Below are 18,692 nucleotides of genomic sequence, written 5' to 3'. Positions count from 1 at the left end.
ACCTTGGTAAAAATGTAGACAGAGATCATAATATGTATTTGTTTTCTTCACAGTAGCCTGAGTAGTGCTTAACTGTAGTTCTCCAGGAACCCAGCTCCAGATGTTATTAAACTACTTTTCTTCCATCCCACCCACCAAAAAAAACCTAAAAATCAAGGTATTTTGTTTGAAAATTAAATCTAAGTTTCAGAAGTAGAGCCTGTAATATTTTCAACAACAGACTTATAAATCTGAGAGTTCAAAAACCTTGGAAAAGAGTCTCTGTGCATTAGGGTGTATATCTGGAGCTGAGCATCTTCATACATGTGAGGACTGGGGTCCAACAAGTTTCTGTTGATCACTTCTCTCACCCGGGAATCGAGACTAACCTGAAGAAGATGAGAACAGAATAATATTAAACAACAATATTGGAAAAGTTGTAATATGTATCTTTGTTTCTCACAGGTCCATTGAACATGCTGAATTTATCAGTTTATTCAAGCGATGTTCTGTGCTTCTTTCAGAGCCATCACACAATTACTATGTAATGCACTGAGACCATCGACCCTATTTCAGTTTTGCCTTGGTCTTTGCATCCATCTTAGGGTCTGTACAATGAAATGCAGTTGTATAACAGATTAAATGCAGTGCAACTAAACTGAGCTCTGCAGTCACCTGGATTTTTCAAAATATGCTATTTTACCTTAAAAAAATAATTGTTATGTTCTTACAATTATTTTTCTGACATGAACGTTGAATTACCTCTCATTCAGAGAGCTGAAATGCCTTTTTTTTTTCTGAGTGTTTGTGGCTAATCCTTTAGAAGGTTTCTATTCATCATTCTCATCTATCTGCCCTACAGATATTTTGCCATTTTTTTCAAGCACTAGACTTGTTCCTCACAAATCACCTGGAGGTTTTTATCATTTTTATTGTGTTAATCTCCCCATTAATATTAACTGTTTCAGATTTGTTCTTCTTTTTAACACTCTTTAGTATCTGATAATTTATACTGTCAGGATATCATATGTCCACATTGAAGTTGTTAGCAAGTTTCAGTTTTAGCTTCTCATTTACTTACCATTTGTAATGAACTCCTGTCCCTAGGCAGAAAAGGACATATTATGATTGGGATGAATGCACAGATGATTTTAGAATATAATTTAGAAATCTGATTGAATGTACATATTATCCATAAAATGCTCTAAACCCCAGCAAATTAATACCTTCTGGATTAAATGTAATGGCAGTAGCAGGAAAGCCCACTGGGACCATCAAGGGTTCACTCAGTTAAGAAGAAAAAGGCTAAAATATTGAGTAGAGAAAGCCATGCAGACAGCAGTTAAGCTACTGTGATTTACATCAAGTTGCAATCTGACTCTACTACTCTGCAGCCATACAAAAAGATACTCATACCATCTGAAGGACTGTTTAACTGTGGAAACTGTACTAAGATACCTTGATATGTGAAGGATGACAATCAAGAGGAAAACAAAACGTTTCAATGTGTCAGTTTGTGTGCTTTTATATATGTGATGTATGGTATGGACAGTATGGTAAATAATGTAAGTAGTAAAGTAGTAAATATACATTTTCAGTGTATCTTCAGTACCAACTGTAGAATCTGGCATTGTTGGTTTGTTGGCATATTGGAGTATGTTACTTACACAGCAGGCAAGCTCTCTTTCCTCCAAATTTGCTGTTAGTTGGTTATCAGTCACAAGGTACAACTGATACAGATGAACTGCAAGTAAGTGCTATTTGTGCTAGCAAACTATGCATATTACTCAAGTACACCACTCTGCACACCATTCATTACACCTTCCCCATGCACTCTCTCCATCTAAGCACTCACTGCTGCACTGCAGGCAGCACCTCAGGGTGCAGCAAGTGTGCCTCCTGTCCAGCTCTGAGATGAGTGGCAGTGAGTGGGGCTTTGTCAATGGCTGTGAACAACCTCTCCACTTTCCCATCCTGGTGCTTCCACTCCTGGTTCTGGCACAGCAGCCCCGCAGCTAGATGAGTTAAGGAATCTGAAAGTCCTGTTTCTTTTTTGGGCTGTTTTCTGATTGAATGTACTGTCTAACTAAGGTAGCTATACAAGCACACTGGGTGACACAGCAAGAACAAACAGACCAGTGGCACTGATTGGCAAGTGGCTGCGTGCAGGAGTGTAGTGCTCACGTAGTTTTGAGTGGCAGTTTTTCAGCCATGCATCTTCAGAATTCATTTGAATAGATTTCAATCCCAGACCATTGCATTTCTGCAGCACAGACATGACACACCAAGATTTAAGCAATTCTGCCTGTTACACACAGGCACATGTGTTTTTATCAACAGAAACCATTTGTGCAGCTAATTGGCTATTCAGTATCAAATATAATAGAATAAAAAAACCCCTCAATTTGTCAGGTTGGTGGGAGTTTGGGCCATTGAACACTGTAAAAGTTAACAGCACTTATAGAATGAAAAAAAATTAATTATGGAACATTAATTTGCATTTTATTTTTTCAGTGACTCACTAAAACCAGATGGCAAAACTAGTTGGAATTACTAAAGGTATTTTTTTGCTAAACAGATGCATAACAAGGTTACGTGTTTAGAACACTAAGACCTTCTGGCTCAATAACTTCTTCACTAAACCAGTGATGCTAAATATTTCATCTCTTATGCCAAAAGGTAACATCTGGAATGGGATGCCTGGACGAACAAGAACTTTTCAGCTTCCATGCTGTTCCAAAGCATTGCAAACCGTTCTTGTGCACCTCCTAAGATTTCCATTATGGGCAGGAGCAACTGGATTGAGGAGATCTGCACACATTTAGTGCACCCAGTTTGTGAGTACTTTTGTTAAACTCTGAGTCAAACAACTCTTAGTGTTTGAATTTTAACTGCTGGTTGATCTTGGCTTATAAAGACAGTTGAGCATTTGTCACATATACATGTAGTAGAGATATTGTTTTAGAAGAAAAATTCATTGTTAGCTTGCTGTATTGGTAGTTGTATTTCAAAGCAAAAGCAGATACTATGGCACAAGAGAAGATAATAGAGCTATAAGTCACCTGAATGCAGTGCAGAAGTAAAACACAGGAAGCAAGGTCCACAGTGAACATAAATTAGCCGTTGGGTAGCAAGTCAAATGCAATGCACAGAGACAAGACAAAGGTGATAAAGGTACATGATGTGACCTAAGAAAGACTCTTCTGTAATGCTTATAGTATCCCAAAACATGCTTTGATAGGGGATCCTTTTTCTTTACTCTGGGTGAAGATAATTTCAAAATTTCTCTTTCAGTCAAAAGAAGAAAATCTTATACAATTTCCTAGATAGTATATGATTCGTTACAGAAAATATGTGGTCTTCATTCTTGGACTCTCACATAGGAATAACAAGTGCAAACTTGGATTTTTTCCCGGACAGCTGTTGCAGCAGATAAATCTGTAATGATTCTGTTTTAAATTCCTTATTTTGGTACCTTTTCTCCAGAAATCTATTTGTATTACTTACTTCCTCTGTCTGGCAGCCACGTAACATTACTGAAGAAGTGTAACTCTTTCTTAGCCTTCTCTTATTGGAGTTTCTTGAGTCTCATAGAGAACTTGGATGTGTTGCTATCAGTGATGCTAAATAACCCAGTGCCCGTATCTCTGCTTTTTCTATGTGTTCCTTTCCTGATTTAATGTCCATACTAGGACTTTCATCTGACAGATCAGGCAGACTTTCACACCCCCATCCTGGCAATTCAAGTACATTTCTGCTCTGGAATAACAGAAAACGCATATGTAACAGATTTACCTCTTTTGGTGATAGTATAGAAATGTAATCTTCATATATAAGTTTTGCTTTTTCTTCAATAACTTTTTTGTTCTGTTCCTTCTTTAGATCTTCACATGCGAGCCAGAAAAGCAGGTTCTCCTCACTATACTCTGTTCTGAGAAACTCTCTGAAAAGGTTCCTCCCAGCTGGTGTTTTCATCATCTTGTCAAAATTCTGAGCCCAAGACAAAATTTCATCTGCAGTAGGGTTTTGACTGCAAAAGCAAATATCATTACAAATATGCTTCTATTTTTGTAACAGTGTTTTCATACATTCATCCAAAAATTCTCTATTCAACTGCACTTTAGTCCAAAGTGAAAACTAGAAGCAACAAAGCCTCATCGGTCACAGTGGAATTTTGTTTATTCTTCACTTGTGCATTCATTATCTCAATAGCCCACTAAACATGTTTAATGTTACAAGACATGCACTTGGCTTTCTACAAGCTTTCTGCTAGTGTTCCTAGCCATGTGACCCAAAGACAAAATCTCACAACAGCGCTGAATTCCTGCCTCTGCAGACAAAGGAGATGTGATTTCAGGAAGCTGGAAATAGACTCTCTTTCATGAGCAATTTAGATGACACCTGATGTTCCTGCCTGATTCTGATGGTGACTGGCCAAACTCTGGCTGCCACACAATTTGGTTTAGGAAAAACAAGAAAAACAAAAGCCTCTTGGCAGCCAAAAGCATACTAATGAGCCCCAACAAAATAGTAATTCAGAGAGCTTTTAAATTAGCATATTTCCCTGTGCTTGTACCTAAGGGTTGCTAAGCTTCATTTTGTTTGGTGCAATTGACCTGAATGATGATCTATTGGCATGAGATGTGATGGATGCTGCTGGCAAAACTGGAAAGAGAAGAAATGGGAAAAGTCCTTATTCCCACTTCCTGCAGGAAACTATTTGTGGCTTTTAACAGTGGATGCAATGTATAAGTGATCAGAAGACTAATTTGTGTCACTAATCCATTAATGTACCAATGAATAGCTTGAGAAGGTAATACTCTGAATTACTTAACAATTAAATACAGTTTCAAACTTAATTCTGAATGCTCATCCTCCCCTTCCAGATCCAACGCAAGAGCTTTGCTATCTGTTGTTAATATTTTCTGTGTAATTATGATGCACAATAAGTGACATTTGTCTATATAATTTCTCTTCAAGTCCATTTATCAAGCCCTACTCTGCATGCAAGGCAGACTGCATGATAGGAAGCTATTTGTAATAAATGATAAATCAGAAAGTGCTTAAAATTTAAACTATCCTGCAAAATAATTTTAATCTGAATGAAAAAGTTTAAACAGATTTGTGGGCAAAAGATCTTCTCTCTGAGGAGAGTGCGAAAAACCTGCTGACAAGCAACCTGTGCTCTGTTATTGTCTGTTGGGAAGCTCTCTTCCCTACAGTATTCTGGGGAAATTTATGACATTTTCCTCTCATAAAAAACATAATTAGCAATGAAGACAATGAATTGTTTGGGTTGCTTTTACCATCAGGCATGTCCTCTAAAGTTTTAATTTGCTTTTTATGGGATTAGAGAACTCTGATAGGTTAGCATATTTCTACACACAACAAATACGGGCTCAAGCTTTAGACAGAAATAGAAGCTCAGACTTTCAGTGTGTTTAACCCAATTTTCAAGGTACATGTTTTTGGTTAATTGCAGTGGAACCATGGTCCCAGCTCTTTTATGAATGGTAGCCATGTGAAAAATCTGAGTTTTCTTTTTGTTTGGATAAACAGAAGAAAATGATCTCACAGTAGCAAAGGCTTCTTACAGAGACCCACATATGGAACCATCCATGTACTTCCCATTTTTCTCCACAGTTTTTCCCCACAAATAAGAAACTGTAAATAAGCCTGACTTTCAAATGTCTCTACTGTCATTTCATTGTCAGGACAGATTTTGCTTCCTTTTCTATAGAGTTTTTCGAAGACAAGCAATTAAAAGGACATTTCCAAAACATAAAACCCAAGACAATTCTTAATATGAGTTCAAGGCAATTTAAAACATTGACTAGCAACAGTTCGACCAACTTACCACTCTTCTATGACTTGGATACTCTCCAGTTTGGTCGTATGTGTTGTCCTTCCTGAACTGTCTCCTCTATCTTCATTCCTAACAGTGAGGCTGCAATGTAGTACAACACTTTATTTTGTCTAAAGAAAGTTAATTTAAAACAATAACTATAGTAATGCCAACTTTTAAAATATAAACCTTTATAAAGTGTCATTTTTCACTCTTGCCCCTAAAATTTTGGAATTTTTTAATAATGACTTTTCTCCTGCATTCTGATGAATATTAATTAACAGTTGCTATTAACATATGTTATTTTTTTAGAAGCTCACAGTTTATCCACTGAAAGGCAAAAACTTACAGGTAACTTTTGGAGTGATTTCACTTAGTAAATTGAGAATATCAGTAACAATAAGGGTAGGGGGAGTAAGAACATCTGAACTGGAAATTGATGCAGCTTTTGTGCCCCACCAGTTCTGATTAGTCTTCCATTCTTTATTAATGTTCCATTTTTTCTCTCCAGGATGTAGAGACAGTAGATGGCTCAGATACAGAACCTAGCATGTGGCAGCAGCTCCTTATGATTTCTTCCTTTGACTTAAATTTTTTTTGCATTCCAAAAAGTAAAACTTACTGGCCTCTGAACAGAAAGGCATCCATTACCCTCATATTACCACAAGCAAGGAAAAGAAAGACTTCCTTTATGTGAGGATGTTTTTAATATTTTTTTCTTCATTTTTTGAGCTGCTAACTGGAATCAGTTTTCTACAGATATCTTTTTAATCAGATTTTCTTTAGTGGTAGAACCATCCTCTGTGTGTGTTCTCTGTGAATGTTCCAGAACATGGTATTGCCAGCAAAAACACAATTCCTGATAACTACTGAAATAAAGTACCTTTTGAGTGACATAGTTATTCATACAGGAAACCTGGTTCCAATAATTAAGCTTTAGAAGTGGAATGTACTAAGGAGATGGAAATTTCCCTTTATCAGATGTTCCTCATGTATTCAATTGAAAGAAAACAAGCAACCAAGCAAAAAATCCCCCTCCCAATCCCAAGAGAGCTCATATTTGGAATATGGAGTATTCATCATACAATGATGCTCTCAGTCATCCTAAGTGTTGCTATACAAAAATATGCTGGTAGCAGAAAGCTTCTCCCTCCCCTAATAATCTGAGTAACTCCTGCTGAGCTCTAAAAAGAAATCCCTTCTCTGAAACATTTTTAGCATAAATAACCTTTCTTTCTAGGCCCTCTGTATTTATGAGTTTCTTCTACACTTTTTTCAAGCATTTGGTGGAGCTAACAGGTGATTTCAAGCACTCTTCTGAAAACTGGAAGTTTAAGCTTCCAGGTAAAGCAGAGCACATATTAAGACTTAAACATTACAAAGACGTACACTTTCAAACGAAGCTCTTTGGTACTGGTTGCTCCTTCACTTACCTGCCAAGACCTTAGTTCAGGCCCTTGGTCCTACTTCCCCTGTTACAGCGTAGGAATGCAGCTCCAGTGCTGCTAAGGTGTTAGGATGTCATCAACTGCTGCAGGAGAAACAACACATCCTGAACTCTGGGGTTGGCAGGTAAAAAGCCTTTCCGTCTCCTCTGACCTGCTGTTCGTCAGTCTATAGAGGGAGCACTCAGGAAAGACAACAGGAGTTCCGTATACAGGAGGAGGAAAAAAAAGGGACCATCCACTTTCCTTCTGTCTTGTAATCTTTAAGTCCACACATGTAGCTGCTTAGGGTCACCTTGCATCTGGCTAGAGCACGAAGTCGGGGTGAGGGAGAAGCAGGGAAGGCACAAAGCTTGTCTCTCTCCCTGCCTCCTTCCCTCCTTTGCAGTCCATTGGTAGAACAGCATTCATTTGTCTTCTCTGCCGGGTGCAGAGAACTGAATGCCTGTTGGTTCCATGGAAGAGTAACACCATGGAAGCAAGAAACAGCTTGTGTAGGTTTCAAATGTAACAGGGTGTTCACCCAAGTCTGTCTAAAAGGGAATGAAGCTGCTCGTTTTCCTTCCTCCATCACATGAGCAGCAGCTAAGCTGCACTGAGATAATTTAGTTGTCGAGTAGTAGATGTGCAAGGTTTGGATGCAGAGTCTTACTGGAAGGAGAAAGTGACTCATCTGAGAGCAGTCAGTCTACACTGCTAATTTAATTTGTTGTCTGGGATCAAGTACTGTTTGTTTTGCTTATGCAAAATCTCTGCTAGACAGGAAAACTATCATGGGTTGATGAATGTGGAACAGTGAAGGAGTGAGTTGTAAGAAAAACAGGAAAAGGGACAAGAAAGCCATGTTGACTTCATTGTACTTTTTTTTTCCCAAAGGAGTAATAGATAGGCATTATGCATTTTAATTTTCTACAAGACTGCGTCTAAATAAAAAGTTCAGACAGTGGTCTGGAAAGTAATGTACCACTTTTCTGGTATCCATACCAGAGTGACAATACAAGGTACACACTTGGCCCTGATTCCTTCATCTCACCACTAATAGCTGGAGTTTGATGGCTGAATTTAGTCAGAGATGCAAAACAGGGAAGATTCTAAAGACAGAGGTGTTGTACACTTTCTCATATTTGAGTAATGCATCTAAAACTGTGCTAAATTTATAACGCATCTTGGCCTAAATTCTGTGTTATGTTTTCAGTGATAAGCAGTAGCACTACATTTCAACTTTTATTTATCTACATCTGTCAAGGCAAGAGTTCCACTGGATGAATTACTTTTGATATGTTTTTCCTGTGAATGAAACCATCATTTTTATATGGAAGTGCATTCAATTCAGATATGTTCTGTTTTCACTCAAGGAACTGGTTCATGTTCTCTTAGAAAAAAAATTAAATACTTACACATTTGTGACTGCAAAGCTAATTGAAACCATCCTTTAAATAACTGATCACAATAACAGATTGCTACTTTTTAACTTGAAATTACAACACTGCACTGCTCTTTCTTAGGTTGCTATCTTCAGCTGGAAACGCCGTATCTGTTCACATTTCTCTAATGTATGGAATTCAATCAGTGCACAGCAGCAAAAGCATCCTGCATATCCGAGTGGATGTCCTTAATACAATAATCCATCATTGGAACTAGCTGATTATGTCAGAAGAATTATGCTGTATAGTGTTAAACTAAACAGACTAAAACTAACAGGCTAAAGATTAATAAAATGACCTTACTTAATTACTGCTTTAAGAAGAGGAAATTGCTGATACACCTTATCAAAAAGTAGTTAAATGAAAGGGAGGTGTTCCAGAGAGACATCTGATGTAAACCAACATCTATGGTGCTATTATTATTTATTAGTTGGAATACACCCAGCAGATAGCTTTAAAATTTAGAGATGAAAATTACCCATGATAAAAGTACAAAAAACTACTAATGACTTAAAAAGAGAGTCTAAAGGCAGAGTTTAAATGGAAAGCACAAGCCCATGTTTGTTTTATATTTTAGTGGGTTTGTTCTGCCCACTTTTATGCTGATTTTATTGCTCTGGAAGTATGGGAAAAAGTATTTCAGTGGCCTGAGATTGATGTACCTTTCAAATATATCTTGGGTTCCTGACTGCTAAAAACCCATTAAGTTTCTTTAACTGCTGCAACAGTATTATTACAAGCAATTTCTGTCTGGAGTCAGCGTGTTTCTGTTTTGCAACTTTACACACTTTATAAGTAAAAATTTTCATGATCAGGGGCTACTTAAAGAAGTATGCAAATTGAACAAAAGACCACAAATAAGGTTAAACTGGTCCTGGTTCCTAGCTGATGTGGTTTTGAAGGAACTACTGGGATGCAGAAAACCAATCTTTATTTCTTTATCTGCTTTAGTTTGGCTGTTCATATTCATCAAATAAATAATTGTTCTTTTGAGTAATTACTTAGCTAAATCAATATTGCAGCACCCTAGTGCATGAGAAGGTAAAAAAGCCAAGCTAATTGGATAAAATCATCTAGAGAGTTGAATTAATTTAAGAGTGAATATCTCACTGACTCTTCTTCCAGGTGTTTCCAGCTAGTGGTTTTAGCTTTTTTCTAAGTTGTATCCCTACTGCTGCACTTACTTTCTACTGCCATTAAGAAACTGAAAGCAATTCAGAGCTTGGACCTGATCTTTCATTCTCTGTATATCCAGTAAACAAATGATATTTAATTGCTTCCCAAGGGCCAGATTCTCATGTCCCAGCAGCCTAAATCTGGTGAATCAGTGAAACAACTGTTATCACTATGGCAAGAAACACATGACATTGTGACAGGTGCCAAGATTAATATTCTGCTCATGCATGGCTGACACCAGTTACTATTTTTTCAGTTTTTTTCTCAGTTATCTTCATCATATGCAGTATATCATCACAGTATTTTGCAATTATGTCTGGCACTGAAGAAAATGTGACTATTAAGATCTCTTGCCTAAGTGGTGTTTTTTGCGCTACCATGGCAATAAGAAGTAGAAATCAGACTGTGACACTTTGAACTAGTCTGGTAGGCTATTGGGTGACCATTCAGGAGATCTACGCTTAATTTCTACTTCTTGGATGAAGGTTGTAGTTGCTCAGCTCTGCCAGGAAAGGACTACAATTTAGGCTGAACCTGTGTATGTCACACAGTAGGGTCATGAGCCCTCAAGTCACCACTGTAACACAAAAACCTTCCTTATTCCATCCCAAAGGCCCCATTAAGTCAATTGTAAATACATAATCCAAAGGCAGAATTTAGTTTTCAGATGAAAATGAATATTCAGTTAGGATTCTCTGTATAACAGATGTTCGCATATGCTTCCTTCACTGATCTACCCTTTGAAAGAATGTATCTCACTGGCACAATTCACCCTATCCTACTACTAGGAATTTTTCTTATCATCAGATCAAGAAACACAGTATTTTTAGCTTTCTTAAAAAAAAACACCCTACAATCTCTCTCCCCCTCAGAAAACCCCAAGATGCAACTGTGATTTTAAAATTCCACTGGTAAATGATGTAAAATGACTGGTCCCAAAAGTGCTGACAAACACGAGTTGAATTTACCAAACGGATTCAAATAGGAAATATTTTTTCATAGTTTGGAAGAGGAAAAGCTTTTAAACAAATTACTGCACATGAGAACAAGAACACAGGATTAGCGTATTTTCCTGAAGTGAAAGGAAAATGGTTTTGAACACTCCAAGACAAAGATGGGCAACAACCCTAAATCTTTCACCAGCTGGGTAAATGCCCTCACTCTTCCATTCATCAGAGTGGTTGTGCTCTTGCCTATCTCCAGATTCTCTTATTCCTTTATTCCATTTTATTACAAGTGACATGCTATATGAACAGAAACTTACTTTTTCTGGTTTCAATTTAGATGAAGAAAAAGTGCACGCTTGGATCTTTTTCATTTTTGATTGCAGTTCAATCTGACCAGACTGTCTTCAATTACTGTGATTCAACAGCCAGTCACTGAACAATCAATTGTTTGCACAGTTCTATTCAGAAGCTCACTCCTACATGCTGAAGTGCGCTGTGGTAGACATCAGAGATAGATGTGATCCCCGTGCCCATATGTTGTTTGATAATGCAAAAGACACTCTTTAATTTCTTTTATGAAATCTTATTTATTTTATGACTCCAAATTATTTTCTGACACCTTATTTTTTTCTGACAGATGGAATATTTAAGCCTGATGTCAGTGAATACTAGTCAGGGCTGTGTTTGTTTACGAACAGAGAAGAATGATGATTTTGTTATACTGTGCAAAGCAATAATAATGAAAAATGTTATTTTTATCTGTTGATAAAGAACAATACAGCTATGTTAATCTTGAATCAGTTAGAGTCTAATCAGTAATACTGTCTTCTACCTCCCTTTTAATGTCACAAAAATAGGTAACGATGAGAATGAAATGTTACATGAACAATGTTATCCAAGGATATCTTTTTTTTGTTTGATTGAGTTTTTTTGGTAATCTGAGTAGAGGGTAAAAAAACCTGTTTCCATCCAAGCTAGAAAAATAATTCACTTTTTGTTACAATAAGTGAATAATATCCAGAATAACTATTTGAGAAAGCTAGAGCTAGAATCATTATTTTTATGAAGAAGCAATGCCTCATACTAGACATTTTAATAGGCTCAGATAAACTTCAGTATATCCTTCAGGCCCCTGGCTGTATTAGAGAAAGAGGATGCATCTTTTATCTGACCTCAGAGAATTTATGTCCTTGTAAGACTAACGAGACATATTGAAGCTCTACAAATGTTGTAATAATACCAGTATATGTAAAACATAGAAATGTAGATCAAACTTCAGTCAAATCTGTAGTATTAAATGAATTCTAGAGTGGAGTCATACATGGGCTCCTGGCTGTCTGCAAGGTGAACATAAGTGATGTGCAGTTCATCCATCCACAGAAAGATATGAAACAGCAGAAATTGCAAACTTGGTATTCCCATATAACTGCACTGCTAGTCTGTGAGAGACTTTGAAGGGAAGAGGTGGTCAAGAGCCTTTGGAATTACTTAAACTGATCAGAATCTGGTCCTAACTCAGTTAGCAGAACATGATAATTTTTGTTACAAAGAAGAGACCAAGGTCAGAAAAATGTGACAGATGTTTTTTTATTTGTGCCCATCCCAGTTCTTTAACAGGATATGACTTACAGATCTTCACTGAATTCAGTAAAGAAATGTAAGATGTAAAATTTTATACTGAAAATAAGTTAGAATTTAAATGAAAAATTGCTATATTCTACTCTGAGTAAAAATTATTTGTTCTGTGCTTAAAAGTAAATGATGGAGATTGTGTTTAGCAGCCTGACATAGGAAAACAGTCTGTTGGGGGAAAGCCAACAATTACCATAAGGCTATAATCAGCCTACTTGGCAGTGTCCACTGAAACTATAAACTCCTTTCAAAAAGTCCAGGTACCTGTGGTGCCAAGTCTACTGAGTGCCAGAGTTACATTTGCCTTAGGAGATAAGATGGTCCAAGAGGCATGTGTAATCCAAATTGTTTTTAAAACTAAAAATCACAACAAGCTTGGACTCAGCTGTTTTAGAGTGAAAAAGCATGTGTTTGCAAGAATTTATAAACTCGATATCTGATTCTGCAAGTCTTACCTCATATAAGTAAAAACTTCAAACAATTATTTTTTTTAATAATGCAAGCAATTGCAAGGTTACCATCCTGGAGATTTTGTATTATAGCTAAAAACCCTCCAATACTTCAAAACTTTACATGAGTAAAGGAATGTGGAGCCACAAACCTCCCAATTCTTTGCTGGGCGTACAGTGTGGTCCCATCACTGACTTGTAACCAGAAAAGCTGCCATGATAACTGGCCTTATTTTTTTTTCTCACAGGTCACAAAAAGTAAGATAAAATGAAATAAATTATAAAAACAGATGCTTTGTAACTTCCAATGGCTGGAAAACATACAGTTTCTTCCTTTCCAATTTTTCTTGCTGATATTTTCACCCTTGATTCAGTTTGCTATGTTGTAGTGTGGTGTAGCTCTTATTTCCTCCCCTTTTTTCATCTCTTTGTTTGAAGAGCATAAAGCTGAGAAACAGCCTGTAACAGACGGCTGGGCACTTGTATGTGCCATGAACGTGCTTTCAACTGAAAAGCTTAGTGTCTGCTCAGGATCCAGTAATAGTAAATGCAGACAGAATTCTGGCTCCCATCTACCACATTTCTGCGTACCATAAATCATGTAGGTAAAGCAGAAGCTCAAGGTGTATATCTTCTGGTCTGATTTTTGCTACCTGGGATAGGTGAAGAAGCTGTTTCACAGGCACTTCCACTGGGGTTTTATGGAGAATACAGCTGACTGGAACTGAGTTTGTGTTTTGCACAGATTTGACAGTTAAAATTAATTTACTTCTAAATTGGATTTCTACTAAAACAGCATTTGTGGAAAAGTTTAATGAAATTTCATAATTGGTTTTGATGGTTTTAAAAATAAATATCATTACATTTTAAAATTAAATAATCAACTGTCTTGGTTTTATTCATGTTAGCTACCATTATTCTAACTAGTCTTTTGTGAGTAATTCTAGTTAGTATAATAATAGATTTAAATGCAATGTTGTGCTTAACTTTAAGATCTTAGAAAAAATGCATTGTATCATAGGAGATGATTTTTTCCAATAGACGTTCTGATTAAAGCAAAGAGATTTTCTATTAAGAAAATAGCTCATCAGAAAATCCAGCAACTATTAACTTCATGATAGGTGGAGTATTTATTTTATTAGAGCCTCATTTCTCAGAGTTCTGCAAACAGCACCTCTACCTTTAAATCACATTTATACCACCAACTGTGAAGAGAAGCACGAAGAGGCATGCCTGACAGCATCAAAATCCTAAACCACTGCAAAAACTACATTTGTTTTTTGTATTTGAAGTATTCTTGCTTCCCTAAAACAGTCTTGATATTTCTAGAAGAGTAGCACTCATGGTATGGCTGTGAAGAATGTGGGCACGGGAATAAAGAGTTGTAGTCCAAACCTCCTGTGCCTACACACAGGTATATTGGCCTGTTCACTGCCGTATTTCTGACACTCATGCTGTAGCAGCAATCCAGGGCTGACTGAAAGAATCACTGCCAATTTTCCTGTATTTTCTCCATAGTGCTGCTCTTGCAGTGCCATTTAGACCTTTCTATGTGAAGGGATAGCTAGATAGAAAGGTAGATAGAAAGAAATACACTTAAAAATATTATGGATGGACTGGTTCAGACCTCTCTTTCTTGTGACAACCTGGACTAAGGTCTGTGAGTTCTTTTGTGCAAAGGCTCATGATAAGGCCAGCTCATCTATGTTCAGAGCTGTGAACTTCCCCATGAAAAATTAGAAATATCTCAGTTCATCTGACATTGTATCTTTCTGCCTTCCTTTGAAGGTGGGGGAGAGTGGGTTCAATTTCCAATAGCTTTTCTATTGTAATGGTTTCTTTATACTGTGCTGGATTCAGCATAATTGGTCAAAGTCATTACAAATTCAACTATAAGCCATAAAAAAAAGGAGATTGGTGGAAATTAAGGTTTAAGATATCTGGAGCACCTCAGGCTATTAAGGTCTACTCAGTTAAGATGTTTATCTCTGTCTTGATAGTCTTATGATGTTCTAGTCCTCAGCTTGAGTAAAAGCAGAATTGAACTGAAGTGATCTACTGCTTAAGAGTATAATCATCTCTTTGTTAATGGGAAGTCTTGGCCAAGATTTTGGAGTTTATATAAGATCATTATGTAAGGTTATTAATGTGCATCCGACATGCCACTGTGAAGGTAGATCATCCTTACTGAAATATGAATACTGAACTAAAGTAACTTATAGAGGGATGTGCTTGGTAAAGCAAAAACTTAAAAAGATTTTAGCAGTGTTTCACTCACTTCCTTTTCCTGTGTATTTAATGAATGAAAATGGAATTTAAAATCTGGTAACCTTTTCTCTTCATAAGGAACAGTCAGATTAACAATCTCTTTCTATAACCATGAGTTATGTTCTCCTGCTGTATTTTCCATAAAAGTTGAATTCCGTATACATTTGGCAGAGTAGTTATCAAATTTGTGAAAATCCTACATTTTCTTTTTGGACTCATTCTTTCTTCTAGAAAATGTTCAGAAGTGTATTCATAGTGGAAAAACTAACCTTGTGAAAAGGGATATTAAGATACCCTCAAATCCAGAACTGCTTTGCAAACACTTAAAATGTGAGTTTAGCCTTTGTCAAGCTGAACAGAGAATCACAGAAATGCACAGCCACAGAATGGCTGAGGCTGGAAGGGATAGAGATCTAGAGGTCATCTTCTCCACCCCACCCCCACATTCCCCTGTCTCACTCAAGGCAGAGAACTTATAGAAGGCTGCTAAGGATTGTGTCCAGATGGCTTTTGAATATCTGCAAGGATATAGAGTCCACAGTCTCTCTAGGAAACCTGTGACAGTATTCAGTAACCTTCTGTCCTGTCTTTTGTCCATGGCAGGTTTAAATTCTCCATAGTAGTCATGAGCAGGTGGTGCCTGGAGCCCAGTGGGTGTGTCTTGGTTGTTATTCTATACCACTCATCATTGTTGGGGGGGCAGGGGCAACAGAAATAAAGGACTCTCGCTTCTGGGAAGGTGTATGGGTTGCCAGTTGTCGGCAAGGGTGGTGGGCATAGCAGTCTGTCTGCCATTATTCATTGTACTGGCCTGGTGAGCATTTTGCATGTACATCACCCTCTCTTTCATACACTGTTGTTATTATTGTCGCTGTTACTGTTCATTTTCTTATCTCGTTGCTGTTTCCAGTAACTTGTTCTTATCCCAAACCATAATCTCTGCCTTTGGTATCTCTCACTGGAGGGGGAAGGGGAGTGGTTTGTGGTTTTCTTTTTAGTGGAAGTACTTAAACTGAGGAATACCAATCCTAAGCCATGACATCTTCACAGTTAAAAAAATGTTTCCTAATGCTCAGAGGCAATCTCCTGTGTTACAGTTTGTGCCCCTTGCTTTTGGTTCTGTCACTGGGCACCACTTAAAAGAGACTGACTCCATCTTCTTTGCTCACTCCCTTCAAGCGTTTATACATATTGATAAGACCTTGTGAGCCTTCTCTTCTCCAGGTGGAACAGTGTAGGTGTCTCAGCCTTTCCTCACAGGAGAGGTGCTCCAGTCCCCTAATCACTTTAGGGACCCTTTGCAGGACTCTTCCATATACCCAGAACTCTTGTAACAAAGAGTGCTGGGCTGGACATAGAGCTCCAGGGGCCACTAGTGCCACAAACAACACATTTGCTGCAATTGTATTTAAAAAGGGACTGCAACTGAGGAATATTTAGAGGGACTACTTAAACAAATTGTAATTATATTTACATTTCAGGATGACTCAAGGGTGAAGGAGAGAACTGGTCTCAAGGTCAACACAGGCCAAAAGTTATGTGAAAGGAGATTGACCCTTTTAATGGACAGCTTTGCTGAACTTGTTTTCTTCCTCTGTTCTTGCATGACTGATTTAAACTACCTAGCTACAGATACTGCAGCTCCGCAGGCATTCAGAGGCAGATGGAAACTACCAGTGTGCACTGTACTTGAACTTTTGAAATAAAGGACAGTATCCCCCTCAAACTTAGAGTAGCATTGAGCAAAAGTTGTAATTGTGCAGGAAAGAACTAGTGATTTAAAGCAATCTGGCTTTCACAAGCTCTTTTTTCTCACTTGTATTTTGTTTTTCTGAAAATCTGTAAGAAAATATGCTTTCTGCTGGATTCTATTTTAAAGAGATTATATTGCTTTTACATAATGATAGTCACTTCGGAAGCAATTACAACTTTTGGAAACTGTTAGTTTTTTCTAAGCTATTGTTTTGAGATTTTTTGTTCTATGATGTGGAATGTAATTTCTGCATAGGTAAGAAATCCATGGCTTGCCAAAGTTTGCTTGTGAATGATTTCCAATGGAGTTACTCCAGCTTTGTTTCATTACTGTAGAGCTGGTTTCTGCTTTAGGCAATATTCAACTTAAGCGTGTATTTCTCTTGTCAGGTCACCCAACAGATCACTAGTCTGGCTGTCATCTTCATTCCTTCCTTCAGAATAATATTACCATTCATATTCCATCTTGTATGATGGATACATTTAATTACTAGACAATCTGCAGTGTCCTTACGCCTGGCTACAGCTATTTTGCAAGCAATCCCTTCATATATTTGAGACAATTAAAAGTGGCAGTTCTGCAGTGTTCAAAGAAATTGAAATTGTATTCCTTGAAAGGGTAGCTAGATGAAAAAAAGCCCTCCAGATCACTAGCAAGTAAGCCTACTGGTCTCAGTTAATTCTGATAAATGAGTCTAGTCTCAGTTTCTGTAGTGGCTTTTTTAAAAATATCATTATTGATTTTCAAATATTAAAATATTGGAAACAGTAAAGAATTGAGCCTGCTTAAGGTCACTCCTTTGATTCCACAGAACTGGATGTAGTTTCCAGATGGGAAGAGATGCCTGAAAACATTCATACCAAATTCACATTTTTCCTTTTCATAAGGTGCTATAAAGTTCTCCAGTTAAACAGAGCTTTAGGAATTTGTAAAGGATAATTCCTACCATGATGTTTATGAACACTGTATTTTGTGAAATTAGCCTGGAGCAAACTAGTTTATGCTTATCCACATCACAGTCAAGGAAGATGGGGGATAGTCCATTTAACATCTGTCCAGATACCAAACAGGCTTGAGAACCTCTGTGCCAGTCTGTGTATGTTACAGACATCTGTTTTATTGGTGCTCGTTTCCAGATCTACTGTAAGGCCCTCAGCTGGGAAGCCTTTTCAACATGGATGTCAACAAGAATGGAAGATATTCACTCGTCCGTAACAGGTGCTCAGTATTTGCCAGTATCAGGCCCTCAGTTGGGTACTTCGAAAGAACCAGCTGCCATCTAGAGAAATGTGCTATGGAAGTATGAAGAGTGGTTAGACAAGACTCGCATCTCCTTTGCGTTTCTGCCTCATATAATGAACATCTGACCCACTTTTCTAGTGAGAGAATATCCATCTGATAAGTGTTCTCTACTAGTGGTCCAGACTCATTTCCATGAAACATTCTCTCAATTTTTCTCTTAAAAGTCCTAGACATTTATTCCTGTTATAACCAACATTTTAAACTGACTTGGAATTATACATGGTTAAAAAATAAACCTATGTAAGATGGAAATTCTATTGCTAACAGATTTTAGTAACCTGATTTTTTCCCTTTTGGTTTGGGACTATAGACTGCATTTATTATTGGTCTGGGAAAGTTCTGTGGTCCTGAGGCTGACTCGCATCACGTAGCCAGTCCATTAAAGCCCATACACAAAACTGTGGGTTTCTGCATCTCTGACAGGCCATTGCCTGAGACTGCGCACTTTGGTACTTGCCAAATCTCTGCCATC

General features: G+C 37.4%; 1 protein-coding gene and 1 long non-coding RNA gene across 6 annotated transcripts in view; one reads left to right on the top strand and one right to left on the bottom strand.

The window, feature by feature from the left end:
* RGS17 (regulator of G protein signaling 17) overlaps positions 1–18,692 on the bottom strand; it is a 73,009-nt gene continuing 54,317 nt past the window's right edge. For 4 of the 5 annotated variants that reach the window (XM_071549296.1, XM_071549297.1, XM_071549294.1 and 1 more), the window contains exons 3-5: positions 5,837–5,926; positions 3,775–4,009; positions 1–368 (exon numbers count right to left, since the gene is read on the bottom strand). In XM_071549296.1, the coding sequence (XP_071405397.1) occupies positions 180–368; positions 3,775–4,009; positions 5,837–5,926 (514 nt within the window). In that variant the 3' untranslated portion in view covers positions 1–179. The remainder of the gene's footprint in view (positions 369–3,774; positions 4,010–5,836; positions 5,927–18,692) is intronic. The other variant, XM_071549295.1, reaches the window with a different exon arrangement.
* Positions 2,126–18,197, top strand: LOC139668983 (uncharacterized). Its single transcript, XR_011697156.1, has 3 exons — positions 2,126–2,538; positions 2,659–2,816; positions 18,055–18,197. It is a non-coding gene; the product is annotated as an uncharacterized lncRNA (long non-coding RNA).

Source organism: Pithys albifrons, chromosome 2 (assembly GCF_047495875.1).
Source record: "Pithys albifrons albifrons isolate INPA30051 chromosome 2, PitAlb_v1, whole genome shotgun sequence".
Classification (NCBI taxonomy): domain Eukaryota; kingdom Metazoa; phylum Chordata; class Aves; order Passeriformes; family Thamnophilidae; genus Pithys; species Pithys albifrons.
Note: the sequence above shows the minus strand (reverse complement) of the source record. Positions and strands in the feature narration are given on the sequence as shown.